This window comes from Liolophura sinensis, chromosome 5 (assembly GCF_032854445.1).
Source record: "Liolophura sinensis isolate JHLJ2023 chromosome 5, CUHK_Ljap_v2, whole genome shotgun sequence".
Taxonomy (NCBI): Eukaryota; Metazoa; Mollusca; class Polyplacophora; order Chitonida; family Chitonidae; genus Liolophura; species Liolophura sinensis.
This window is the reverse complement of record NC_088299.1, coordinates 10,236,587-10,251,591: the sequence shown is the minus strand read 5'-3', so window position 1 is coordinate 10,251,591 and position 15,005 is coordinate 10,236,587. Positions and strand designations below refer to the sequence as shown.

At 37.8% G+C, this 15,005-nt stretch overlaps 1 protein-coding gene across 1 annotated transcript in view; it reads right to left on the bottom strand.

The window, feature by feature from the left end:
• Nucleotides 1-1,268: 1,268 nt before the first annotated feature.
• The window catches only part of LOC135465806 (adipolin-like), a 29,093-nt gene continuing 15,356 nt past the window's right edge, over nt 1,269-15,005 (bottom strand). The window contains exons 3-8 of the mRNA XM_064743154.1: nt 13,818-13,929; nt 11,846-11,886; nt 7,126-7,290; nt 3,795-3,994; nt 3,354-3,432; nt 1,269-2,627 (exon numbers count right to left, since the gene is read on the bottom strand). Of these exons, the coding sequence (XP_064599224.1) occupies nt 2,529-2,627; nt 3,354-3,432; nt 3,795-3,994; nt 7,126-7,290; nt 11,846-11,886; nt 13,818-13,929 (696 nt within the window). The 3' untranslated portion in view covers nt 1,269-2,528. The remainder of the gene's footprint in view (nt 2,628-3,353; nt 3,433-3,794; nt 3,995-7,125; nt 7,291-11,845; nt 11,887-13,817; nt 13,930-15,005) is intronic.

Below are 15,005 nucleotides of genomic sequence, written 5' to 3'. Positions count from 1 at the left end.
ACCAGTTGTAGGACACCGAACAGTGGATTGCTGTTTTCATCTTGTGTAAAATTACTTTTAACGCCTCATGCTTCACATACTTACTTATGCGATTGCAGCCAGTGTTATGGGTGAAGACAACCATAGTGCTCGGAGTAGTCCTAGCAAGTACTTATTTATTTATTTAATTGGTGTTTTCAGCCGTACTCAAGACTATTTCACTTATACGACGGCGGTCAGCAATATGGCGGGAGAAATTCGGGTCTTTGGGAAGTAAGTGGCGTACATTACAACGTGTGACATACGCCTATTATTGGTGGGAGGCAAGCCGTCTCTTGCGAACTTCCAAAACCAGAAAAGGAGATTGCCGTCAACCATCTTGTGATATCGAGGCCCCGATAACAATAAAAGCACGATAAAAATAAAAAAAAATTTCCTATCCGAGGATGTTATTCAGCCTCGAGTGGGTCTCGAGTGACCTAACTATTAACGGACAGACCCCCTACTCCCGTCCTCTGACGCCACGCCAATGACGTTGAAGAATGTGTATGTAAGCTTATGTCAACGGTGAAACCAGGGGTCACTTGATGCAGTCAGGTTTGAGACGAAAGTCAGATTTTCGGGTGTAGGAAACCCCGAGTGTGCGGAATAAACCATTGACCACTGGCTGGTACGTGACAACCCTTCAGTCCTATAACCCTGGATTCGAACTTGTGACCTCATCGGTCAGTTAAGGTGGAGTCACATGTCTGTATTTATTTATTTATTTAAATAGTGTTTGAATAGAGTTTTCGCTTATATGACACTGGGCAAAGGTTTTACCGGTGGCAGAAATCTCCAATACCCGTAGTAAGCCACCGACATTTGGACTTTGTGTGTATTTGATTTATTTATCTGATTACTGTTGAAATCATATTACACAGTGGAAACCGGAGTGCACGGGATCGATGTTTAGTTACCGGCGAAATGTCTCAGTTTTAACGTACAGTTTCAGCGGGGTCGCTGGTGTTCATTCATTTATTTAAACCATGCTTAAGAAGTTTTTTCTTATATGATGGTGGTGATGTCTACTGGCCTGCCCAGAGTAAACCCTAGAAGTTCAAAATGTACATATACCTTATAAATCTCTAGATTTAAAACCAGACTTAAATTTCGAGATCTGGATTCGAACCCACGACCTCATTGGTAGCACTTAAATCCCCTGAACCACTGAGACCTTTGTTTGTCTGTAAGCTTAAATATTATAAATGCATATTGCTGGTACAAATGACAGATACATGTTCATCACGTACACTTGAGCTAACTATAACTTCGAAAAAAGAAAGTAAATGACGCTGAATTCCTAAAAACATTGTTTATCACATATTTTAATCTACAGCAAAACTGAAATATGTACATTTTTGGTATCCTTCAGATATGTCACCAGTTTGGCTTTATTTGGGATTAAATGCTACAATAACCATAACTGTTATATTTACAACTACCGTACTCGATTCAATGTGATCGCAATGCACAAAAGTGCTTGTCTTTGCCCGTCAAAATATATACTCTCTCAAAAAACTAAACGTATATGTTACACTAGTTGGTGACAACGAAGTCTAAGATGGACTTCTGTACTTGTGACCTTGTGCTGAATGGGCATTGTTGCTTATGCTATGATAATTAATATTCTGACATTCCCATTGTGTTACTTTTCTGAAATAACTGCCTATTATAAGCTAATTATACTATACTTTGAGATAAAGCTAATTTATCATGTGAAAATTCAACTTTGCGTTTCTGGCATCCAATCCAAACAGCCTGGGTCGCAATATGTCTCAGGAATTACATATAACGGATAAATGTTGACACTGCAGCAAATCCAAAGACGATGTAGGTAATTAAAACACAACGTACCTGAGTGTTAGGAAATAATATAAAGTCAAATATGAGAATATTCACATCGTACCGGAAAATCAATGGTCATAGTTGAAATCTGAAAAAGCTTTAGCGCGTCTCGGAACACATTCTTCCCAGAACATTCCCTGGTGCATATTTAAATACATATGTGAAACTCAACAATTTCCCCTTGACATGAACCTAGCTGAGATACAGAATAGAGGGAACCTGGTTGAAATCCATCCATGGCTATTTTGACGAACTGTAGAAGCTACAAATTTAAAATACAATCCAAACCAGTTAGCGTTTAACGGTACGTAGGGTTTTTTCAGTCGGAGAATATGAATTGGTGTCTGTAGATCGGTGCTGAGAAATGCATGACAACCCATTCTCAAATTTACTACGTATGTGGTGTGCCTATATTGAATAGGTAAATGTTCTCAGCGCGCGCCACCCGCCGCTGTTTTCGTCTTATAGGCCTACATGCGCACACGAGCACACACATGACAATGAGGTGACAAAGAACCTAGTTCTCTTGGCATCCTCTTTTCTGTAGTGTTCATGCTTTTAATTTCCTTTACCATACCCAGCATAGATTTGATTCTTCTCACATCTTGTGCTCATCTTGTACATAATCTATCACCATGACACACCATATGCCGTCCATCATTTTACACGCCCAACATGATTCCGTTGAAGTCAGACCCCGTGTGAATCAAAACACTCATCCCCGAAGCGTTATCAATGTGAATCGAGGCGTACTGCTCTGCCTACAAAACATCATATATAGCATTAGATAAAGTGACTTGACCACCGCAACATAAAAATATACCCCAAAGCAGCCAGGGTTGATTATAACATTAAACACCAATGTATAATATGTACCTATATATTAAGTGTTTATTTATAGTTGACAAACAGAGGTCATTCAAGATAAAAGAATAAATGTAAAAACAAACCCTTTTGATAAGTTTACTGTGGGCACTCACGAAGCACTCAGTGTATTAAAATTCATTTTCACGTTGCACTGACTGATAAATAAATATAGGCGACTCTGACTCACAAAACATCTACATTGCAGAGAAAAGTTCACAGATTCGTGCATTAAAGTTTAAAAATTAAACAACTTAAGGTTCGCCTGTTTTCAAAAGTGCATGCAGCGCAAATACATCCAAAGGGACGTAACTCTAAATGTAAAAAGTCCGTTGTCCCTTATGCCCATGGTCCCGTTTATTCTTGAAAATAGGCTATCTACAAAGTTCAAAAGGTACAAAAAATTCAACTGTACCATGTGACCTGTCAATAATGTTAGGTAACTATTTTTGATTACATTTACTATAACACTGAAAAAACATTCACAAAAAGTGATTTAGAATCAACGAACGATAGAGCGAAGTAATGATTAAAACGTTTGTAGCATTAGGGAGTTCCTGAAGAAAGCGATGTCATTTTTGCCACCAGAACACGGTAAGACAGGTTATCAGACAGGCACTTACTCTCATATGAAGCATTCCAGTCAGACTCACGGTGAAAATACGACTGTTGCTTTCCATTCCAGAGATGTATTCCAAAGATCTGTAAGAATTCATTTTTTCTTGTCACAGTATCAAAATTTCAACACTTGCAACCCAACAAAGGGGGAATATAACGTCGCGTCGACAAGTAATATGGGGTTTTGTGCCCAGTCCCAAGAATAGCAAAAATCAGGGTTATTCCCCCTTAGTTAACTCAGTCTGGCCAAGAGCGCAGATCTGGGCGATGCATGAACAATATGTCCCGAGTTTTCTAATGTTTACACAGTTAAGATAGGCTTACAGACATAAAATGATAGGCGAAATAACTTTTGAACAGCGTAGGCACTGAATTGTGGAACGACTTCGAAAAGAAATTCTTTAGATAGTTATGCATATTGAAACTTAACGTAACCTTATACTTACGTGTGTTTTTGGCACAGTGAATCTATACAAATCAACACCCTGATCGTGTCTCGTCGTTTTAAAGTTTTGTGTTTTTTCTTGTGTTTGGGCTGTAAATGGAGATTCGCTGTAAACTGATAAATCCCTTCCCGGTGCGCCCGGAATCGGCCGTCAGCGTCTTCAAATGAGTTGCCTCTCTGAAAGGCGCCACCCCCAAACGGCTGCAGACGAAACATAACAGATGATACCATGAAAAACACGACACTGTCTGACTTCAGGCGTAAGGAAACTAGATCTAACAGTCTCGACTCTATAGAACTGACTTGCGGCTATAACCAGATCTGCTCTAATTGCAATCTCAGTGATAGGAGATCTAATAGCCGCTCTCAGTACTGACTTATCCTGAACTAGATGTGCGGGAACTCCCCATTCCCTAAACTAACCTGTTGCTAATTAGCTCTGTGGTAACTCCAATCTCGACTTGCTGCTAACTAGATCTGCGGTAACTCCTATCTCTCACTCTCACTGCTGTCAGATCTAATAGCCACTCCCTATACTGATTTTTCACTAATGAGCTCGGAGGTAACTCCGATCTCGATTAGCGCCAACTAGGTCTGCGGTAACCCCTATCTTCCCAGTCTCACTGCTATCAGATCTAATAGCCACTCCCTATACTGACTTTCACTAACTCCGATCTCGACTTGCCATTAACCAGATCTGCGGTAACTCTTATCTCATTGATAGCGGATCTAATAGCCGCTCCCTTTACTGACTTGATGCTAGATACATGTTAAAATATCTAAAGTATCGTAACTCTAATCTCTGTGATACCAGATCTAATAACCGCTCCCTACAGAAACTCGTCACTATATCTAAAGTATCGGTAACTTTAATCTCTGTGATACCAGATCTAATAATCGCTCCCTACAGAAACTCGTCACTATATCTAAAGTATCGGTAAATCTAATCTCTGTGATATCAGATCTAATAACCGTTCCCTACAGAAACTCGTCACTATATCTAAAGTATCGGTAACTTTAATCTCTGTGATACCAGATCTAATAACCGCTCCCTACAGAAACTCGTCACTATATCTAAAGTACCGGTAACTCTAATCTCTGTGATACCAGATCTAATAACCGCTCCCTACAGAAACTCGTCACTATATCTAAAGTATCGGTAAATCTAATCTCTGTGATATCAGATCTAATAACCGCTCCCTACAGAAACTCGTCACTATATCTAAAGTACCGGTAACTTTAATCTCTGTGATACCAGATCTAATAACCGCTCCCTACAGAAACTCGTCACTATATCTAAAGTACCGGTAACTCTAATCTCTGTGATACCAGATCTAATAACCGCTCCCTACAGAAACTCGTCACTATATCTAAAGTATCGGTAACTTTAATCTCTGTGATACCAGATCTAATAACCGCTCCCTACAGAAACTCGTCACTATATCTAAAGTACCGGTAACTCTAATCTCTGTGATACCAGATCTAATAACCGCTCCCTACAGAAACTCGTCACTATATCTAAAGTATCGGTAACTTTAATCTCTGTGATATCAGATCTAATAACCGCTCCCTACAGAAACTCGTCACTATATCTAAAGTACCGGTAACTCTAATCTCTGTGATACCAGATCTAATAACCGCTCCCTACAGAAACTCGTCACTATATCTAAAGTATCGGTAACTTTAATCTCTGTGATACCAGATCTAATAACCGCTCCCTACAGAAACTCGTCACTATATCTAAAGTATCGGTAACTTTAATCTCTGTGATACCAGATCTAATAACCGCTCCCTACAGAAACTCGTCACTATATCTAAAGTACCGGTAACTCTAATCCTTGTGATATCAGATCGAATAGCCTCTCCCCATACAGGTTTGTCATTAACTACATCTGAAGTATCGGTAATTCTAATCTCTGTGATACCAGATCTAATAGCCTCTACCTATACAGAAACTTGTCACTAACTACATCTGAAGTATAGGTAACTCTAATCTCTGTGATATCAGATCGAATAGCCTCTCCCCATACAGGTTTGTCATTAACTACATCTGAAGTACCGGTAACTCTAATCTCTGTGATACCAGATCTAATAGCCTCTACCTATACAGAAACTTGTCACTAACTACATCTGAAGTATAGGTAACTCTAATCTCTGTGATACCAGATCTAATAGCCTCTACTTATTCAGACTTGTCACTAACTACATCTGAAGAACCGATAACTTTAAACCCCGTGCTGACCTGTCCCTGATGTCGCTAAAGTCAGATCTAATAGCCGCTTCTGATGTTGATTTATCACTAACTATAGATCTGCAGTGACTCCAGTTTCACTAATATCGAGCAGACTTAAATAGCCATTTCATATGAGTGTGACATGTGTACCACGGTCTCACTGATACGAAATGCTGATAGCTGTGTCTTTAGATAGATCTGACTTTAGTGAGATTGCATACAGGTATCTTTGGATAAAAACTTTATATTTTTTCGCCCTCTTATTCGCCTTAAACTTGAAAACGAGACGGAAATTTTAAATAATTTCATATTCAAGATTGTTTACTACATCATTTGCGTTTTTCTTGACTGTTGTTCGCAATTAACAAATGTCAATTAATATGGGTTGGAGATTTTATAAAATTTTGTTTTTGTTTCCTATATTTTATTTGTGTTCACCTAGTCTTTTCTTTGCCTTTAACCTGAATATGTGTTGTGGATTTTTTAAAATGTAATATTCAAGATTGTTTACTGTAATAATTATAAAAGTGAGCACGTGTCATCACAAAAGCGTCACATATTACAGTATTTACTATAAAAACAAAACTTTTTCTTTCAATGTTTTTCAAATTGATATATAAGCTTTAAGATGCTAGTAAATTAAAACAATAAGAGCAAAACGGAATGCAATTTCCATGATTTAGAGAGATTTAGAGCTTTATAAAAACTTGTTCGTTTACCAGTATAAAGACAGTTACGTAACTACTTCCATGGCCTCAAGATATTTGGAGATTTATCATATAAGCATTCATATATGTCAAGAAATTTTTAATTAACATTAACTTAAAAAGCGTTTGGCGTTTTAGAAATTAGAACCAAGCTTTCCCAAATGATCATGGTGGCAGTAAGATTATAACTATATATAAAGATTGTTTTTAAAGGTCAGTAGCTAGTTTTAGTGGTGTAAGCTTAACAAGATAGACCAAAATTTTTCGTTCTGGTTGTTTGTATCATTTGTAAACCTACTTGTCGTTTTTGTTTTACATTTGTACATTATGCTGTCTGTTCTTGTGTCAACAGTTATTCAGGAAAAAATTATATACTGGATTCAACCACTTACGACATGAAACGCTTGTAACTCCTGAAACGTCCGCCTGGATACCTTGACGTTGTTGCGTAATCGCACGTGAAAACCGGAAGTGATTCTTGGGATGATGTTCAGTTCCTCGATGTCATGGATTGGAAGAATATGGCTGCTGTTTGTCTGAACTGGGCAGGCCGGGCACTAAAAACAGGCATAGCATGTGATGTGACTGAGTATACACTTATGTGGATACATCGAAAATTTAGTATATTTATTTATATAATATACTGATCTTTAATGACGTACTTAAAATGTACAATTCATCTGATAACTTAGAGATTTACAGACTTGTTAACCTACGACATAATTAAGACGTACAGCATAGAAAGAAAAATCTGAATAGCGACGACAGTATGATATCTTCAAACGGTCAAACGTATCCGGTGAAATAGGGCCTTCTGTCAATTCAACTCAGTTAGCCTCGGCCAAGATATGTTACGTAGACTAAAAATTTAAGTGTACGCACAAAAACGATTTAATATAAAACTGTATCTATATTTTATAGCGCGCATAGGATTTTAGCGAAATTTGGATCAAACACTTTACTGAAGCAAGTTTGGTTAAAAAAGGCGAGGAAAGTTATGCCAGCTTTGAACAATAAACTGTTTTGTTCATGCCATCTGGCCAACATCACAGTCTACCGGAAACTTTGGCAAGCTAAGCCAGCGATGGTGAACAAGCTATGAATACCATACGTCAATGTAGAGCGAGTCAAACGACCTGTATTATCCTGTGTGACGCTTACTTCTGATACTAACAGAATTTGGCTTTTGAAGCCGTGAGCATGTGAGGCTATCCACCTGCCAATTGGAGCCGCAGTGGATCAACACGTTACTGTGTTACTTTCAACATAAGTGTCGAGCGGAGCATTACCTGACGCCTTCATCGGCCGATTAACGGGAGTATAGTCTGACCCACAGCCGCCAAAGACACCTATACTGTTCTTTATGCTGACAGTTTGTTTACAACCCACGAGGCAACCTATGGCCCATCTCTATACCCAGCCCCTTTAACAAAAGCTCTTGTCCAAACGAACACAATTACCGTGGAGATTTTTGAATTCGATGAGAGCTTCAGTCATAGGATATATACAACCCAAAGGATATGTATGTATAGATTTCCTCCACCTGAAAATTCATTTCATCCTTCAGAATAGCGAGAAAAACGTCACATATTTTCTACGTCTACGGGACTTTAGTTTTATTAACCAGCCCCAAGAAGTTTGTTTATGAATTCCTGCTAAAAAAAGACAATGCTTCTCACAAGATTTCAGCCACGTGACAAAAGTTTCAGATGTGAAGTGTTCATTGCCGGATATGTTTGGCCGACATATGAAAGCCATGGCTTCGTTATACTTCTGTCTGCAATAATGCAACTAATCAAAAGCTTTGGGTTTCACCAATGGTCCACCCCACAAAATCTTCCCACAGATCACAGCTGAAAGATTTATTTTATTAAAAAGCAAGTAATCTACAGCGATTTTTATATAAAACCACGAAAACGTCCTCGCCAGAGCTGTCGATCGGTTCTGGTCTTCTATGCCCTATTTTCAAAGGTGCATTAGCTAGCAAGTGCCGGTATTAAGTCATATTATATATTTACGACAGGAACATCATGCAGATTACATACACAAGGATGAACAGAAACACAGAAACACAGGCAGATTGTCTACGAAGATGAACAGAAACATAGAAACAGCATGCAGATTGTCTACGAAGATGGACAAAAACATAGAAACAGCATGCAGATTGTCTACGAAGATGAACAGAAACATAGAGACAACATGTATATTGTTCACGAAGATGAACAGAAACACAGCAACAACATGTAGATTGTTTACGAAGATGAACAGAAACATAGAAACAGCATTCAGATTGTCTACGAAGATGAACAGAAACATAGAAACAACATGTAGATTGTCTACGAGGATGAACAAAAACACAGCAACAACATGTAGACTGTCTACGAAGACGAACAGAAGATGAACAGAAACATAGAAACAGCATGCTGCTTGTTTACGAAGATGAACAGAAACAGAAACATGTAGATTGTCTACGAAGATGAACAGAAACATAACAACAACATGTAGATTGTCTACGACGATAAACAAAAACACAGCAACAACATGTAGATTGTCTACGAAGATGATCAGAAACACAGAAACGACATGCAGATTGTCTACGAAGACGAACAGAAACATATACACAACATGCAGATTGTTTTCGAAGATGTCCAAAAACATAGAAACAGCATGCAGATTGTGTACGAAGATGAACAGAAACATAGAAACAACGTAGATTGTGTACGAAGATGAACAGAAACATAGAAACAACATGCAGATTGTTTATGAAGATGAAAAAACATAGAAACAGCATGCAGATTGTCTACGAAGATGAACAGAAACAGAGAAACAACATGCAGATTGTCTACGAAGATGAACAAAAACATAGAAACAGCATGCAGATTGTCTACGAAGATGGACAAAAACATAGAAACAGCATGCAGATTGTTTACGAAGATGAACAGAAATATAGAGACAACATGTGTATTGTTCACGAAGATGAACAGAAACACAGCAACAACATGTAGATTGTTTACGAAGATGAACAGAAACATAGAAACAACATGTAGATTGTCTACGAGGATGAACAAAAACACAGCAACAACATGTAGACTGTCTACGAAGACGAACAGAAGATGAACAGAAACATAGAAACAGCATGCTGCTTGTTTACGAAGATGAACAGAAACAGAAACATGTAGATTGTCTACGAAGATGAACAGAAACATAGCAACAACATGTAGATTGTCTACGACGATAAACAAAAACACAGCAACAACATGTAGATTGTCTACGAAGATGATCAGAAACACAGAAACGACATGCAGATTGTCTACGAAGATGAACAGAAACATAGAAACAACATGTAGATTGTCTACAAAGATGAACAGAAACATAGAAACAACATGCAGATTATTTATGAAGATGAAAAAAACATAGAAACAGCATGCAGATTGTCTACGAAGATGAACAGAAACAGAGAAACAACACGTAGATTGTCTACGAAGATGAACAGAAACATAGAAACAGCATGCAGATTGTCTACGAAGATAAACAGAAACATAGAAACAGCATGTAGACTGTCTACGAAGATGAACAGAAACATAGAAAGAGCATGTGGATTGTCTACGAAGATGAACAGAAACAGAGAAACAACACGCAGATTGTCTACGAAGATGAACAAAAACACAGCAACAACATGCAGATTGTCTACGACGATGAACAGAAACATAGAAACAACATGCAGATTGTTTACGAAGATGAACAAAAACACAGAAACAACATGCAGATTGTTTTCGAAGATGAACAGAAACATAGAAACAACGTAGATTGTGTACGAAGATGAACAGAAAGATAGAAACAACATGCAGATTGTTTTCGAAGATGAACAGAAACATAGAAACAACATGTATGTTGTATACGAAGATAAACACAAACATAGAAACAGCATGCAGATTGTCTACGAAGATGAACAAAAACATATAGAATCCAAAATGCAGACTTCCTACGAAGATGGACAGAAACATATAGAAAGCAAAATAAATTGCCTATGAAGATGGACAGAAGCATAGAAACATAGAAACCAATATTCAGACTGCCTGCAGAGATGGACAGAAACCTATAGAAACCAAAATGCACACTTCCTACGAAGATGTACAGAAACATATAGAAAGCAAAATAAATTGTCTATGAAGATGGACAGAAGCATAGAAACATAGACACCCATATTCAGATTGCCTACAAAGATGGACAAAAACATATAGAAACCAAAATGCAGACTTCCTACGAAGATGGACAGAAACATAGAAACCAACAAGCAGACTATCTATGAAGATGGGTAGAAACATACAACCGTACGACACCAATCAATCAATCAATCAATCCGGTTAAAAGCAGTTTCTTAACATTTTTGTACAGGTTAGACTGTACGATATGTTTTTGACAATCATGGGATAAACCGCATTCTTCAGTCCGTAAAATCTTTCCTTCAAAACTGGTGTCTGTTTATGAGAGAAATTGTTGAGGGTCTGCGAGCATGTGTGAATCACCAATTTGCTCATGAAACGGAATGTCCCATTAAACGGAATCAATTATGCGAGTATGTGTGTCGATTGCTAGCAGATCCAATCCAAAGGTGAAAAATGACACCAAATATTTCCTAAGAATTTACTTATGTACCAATATGGAGAGTATACAGATTGTCTAGCTCATTCTAGGAGCTATACAACACACTAAAAAAAAAACATATTTTTCTTTGCCAGTAAACATGGAATTATGGGATAAATATGTGCTAAAATGTGTATAAGTTTAGCAAATAGCGGGTATACTATTTTGCTATGAAGATGTGGACTGCATGGTCCCAGACAGGATAAAGCATGTGGCGAGCAGACGACAGCCATCACTGACACGTGCCTGGTTACAAATTGCACACAGCAGACGACATAGTGAAACGAACACGTCTGCGAGCAGGCGGGTCGCTTGTTGCTGAGCCAGTCAGGCTGACTGCAAGTTCTATACGTCAGGCCGTCATATTGTACCAATGTTTCGACGAGGAAGAAGGCGATAGGGAATTCGAGAAAACAAACAAAGTTGATATACTCACAAAGCACGGGAACACATGGCCAAAATACCTACCCTTTGAGCTATGAGTTTTTCGGCTCGCCTTTCAGCCTCCTCTGTAGGAGAGATATCAGACAAATTAAAGGTGTCCAAATAAACATTAAAGGATTGAACTTTCACACATGACAACACTATCCCCCAGGAGATACGCATGGAATGGTGATTGCCCCTCGAGAGTGGCAGGGCGGAGGGACAAGGGTCGGGCCTGGCAAGACTCGGGGAGGAAGGCGTATTAGGAGTTGATTGTTAGTCTTCGCCATGTGGGACTAGAGGTAATCTGATTCAAGAAATCCCCCTGGGATCAAGATGCAAAACGCTCTGTAAACAAACATCACACTTTTCCAGTATATTTTTCAGGACCGCGAACATGGATCCTAACGATATTTTTGTACTTTCTGAATGTAGATAAGTATTTTGTAATGTACTTATCTTGGCTTACTAGGTATATGATCTTACCAACAGATGTCCCACCCCGAATAAAAGCGGGCTACACTGTCGTTTTTCGAGCACAAGGTGCTAAATACAAGCTTTGCAGAAGTACATGCAGTTATCAACGTCATAATCAGTACTCGCAATCATTCTATGTTCATGTAATACAGTTATCGAGGGTCAATATTATCAACTTGTCTGTTCACGAGATAATCGCGCCATTCTCAGCATTTAAATAACGGAGACACGTGACATGGAAAAATTGTGTTCAGAATGATTTTAAATCTGGGAAAGTAGGCGAAAGAAGGAAAAAAAATATGTATATATAAACGAGGTATATATATATATATATATATATATATATATATATATATATATATATATATATATATATATATATATATATATATATATATATATAGTGAAGTTTCTCTTCACTTTAAGATATAAACATCCTGATGTACTCTACATTGAGGTGATGGGTGGAATTTTCAATATGAAACTGTCAACTTCTATTCGCCAAATGATACATGCAGGTATTTGGACTGTGAGAGAATTTCATCACGATGTATTTTAGAAAATGCTTTTCAACGTAATTGAAACGTTCAAACTTTGTGAATTCAGTTTCATAGAAGTACAAGTTGACTGCTGAATATATACTTATCCTATTGTTACAGGGATAGCATCTGTGTCAGAATTGGAAACTTGGAACGTAATACTAAAATCTAAAACTAACACTCTTCTCCGTGCATCTTGAATATGCAACAAAAATTGACATAAACTGACAACCAGCAATCAAAATGATTTCAGTGCGACGAGGGTAAGACGGTTCAGGATGGGGTAAAACGTGTAGGGTAGGTGGGTGGGGTAAGGGGTCTTAAAGAGTATAAGATTGTTTAAAGCTTAAACTAGCGGGTTTGTAGGGAGTTAGATATAAACCCACGTCATGGATTAGTACATACGGCTTAGATAACAGCATTTTATATAATATGAGCAGCGAGAATGAAGTGTTCAGTTATACCCCATAGTTACACATTCACATATAAATGTGCAAATGATACTCAAATTATCTTTACTTTATTACGTATTCTTCCTTTTTTGTACAAATTTAATATTCAATATTGAAAAATTAAAACTCATCATGAAATATATCTCTCTCTAACACTGGATTTATGAATCACCCTGCCAAAGCCAGGCCGAGATCACAAGATCAACTTCATACGAGGTTTACTCTTTCTCTTTACAAATTTCTGTCAGGGCCAAGTGAGCATATCAATTAGGGTGAAATGAGCGTAGCCTTGCGCAAGTTTAGACTCTCCCACAAAATCCGACACTGAACTTAAGATTGAATTCATTTCAGAGTGTTCAATATTGTAACGTAAGGAATTTAATATATACAGTTATTTTAACTATGGTTTTCATTTTTCCCAATGGTGTTGATTATGTCGATTGTAGATTTCTTTTCCTTAACAAAAACAAACTGTCTGAGGCGAAATACCACACATATTTTACCAATGTTGACTTGCATAGTTTTACCCATACCTCTCTGAATACACACCTTTGACCATTTCTTTGAATTCTTTCAGCATGACCTCCTGTGTGATGACGGTTCCCGGCGGGCCGGGCGGGCCAGGGGGCCCAGGGGGACCTCGTGGGCCGGGTAAACCACGCTGTAACAAGGTCAAAGTTAAGAAGATCATTGAAACGATGTTTATTCAACACGTGGAAACTCTTCCGGAGAAAATGTCGTTTCGTGTCCAAGCTGGAGAATGCTCACTGTTTTACGTCTCAATTAAAGTAAAAGAAAGGTAAAATATGAAGTAAGGTTCTTTATAAAGACAACTGAAAACTATGAGGAAAAATAGTTTCATTTATTTTTTCAGATGTTTGTGAGACTGTTGAAATGCATTCAAATATTTGAAAACTATGGTGGGCCTTATGAGCCACACTGTCGGTATCTAGGAACACTGACGTCACATCACCTATTTCCTGATGTTCACCAGAAGGAAAAAAAAATTGGGGAATATTATTTCAGCGATCTTTCAATCATGAGTAAATCGAGTTTTTCGATACAGTGTGGTGACTGGAGTTGGATAAACTTCCTGTGACGTCAGAGCTCCTAACCTCTGATAGTACGGTCCATACAGCACACCTTATAAGTCAGATGTTTGAGCGCCTTTAACTCTTTTCACACAAAATGTAAAAAAAAATAAATAAAGTATATTTATGCATAATTTTAAGCGGTCTTCTTAGTGATGCCTACTTTTATATTTAGAGGTCTTTTCCTTTGAAACGACAATACTTGTTCACAGTTTTATTGTACTTAATTAACCTTTCCGTCAACTAACCGCTCATCCACACCCCCATCTCAAGATTAACGTGGGTAAGGAAAAAATAATATTTCACGAAATCAATAAATTTGCAACATGATTGTTCTAACTAAAAATATATTATGTGTATTTATAGTTGTGGGCGAAGCAATCCCTACGATTTCCCTTTTATTTCATTATTCGTTAAGTACCAACAACATTCTATAGCTATTCTTTCACTTTCACATGGGGCCTGCGACATCTGAGGCAATTTAGTTTTGAAATGTTAATTATACATTTAAAGCAAATGATGAAGGTCTGCATTTATAGCAACACACAGCACATTTTATTTTTAATTTATTTCAAAATGAGTGGTCAGCATATAAAGCGAAGAAGAGTGCACCGAATTCGAACTCTTGAGTATATATATATATGTA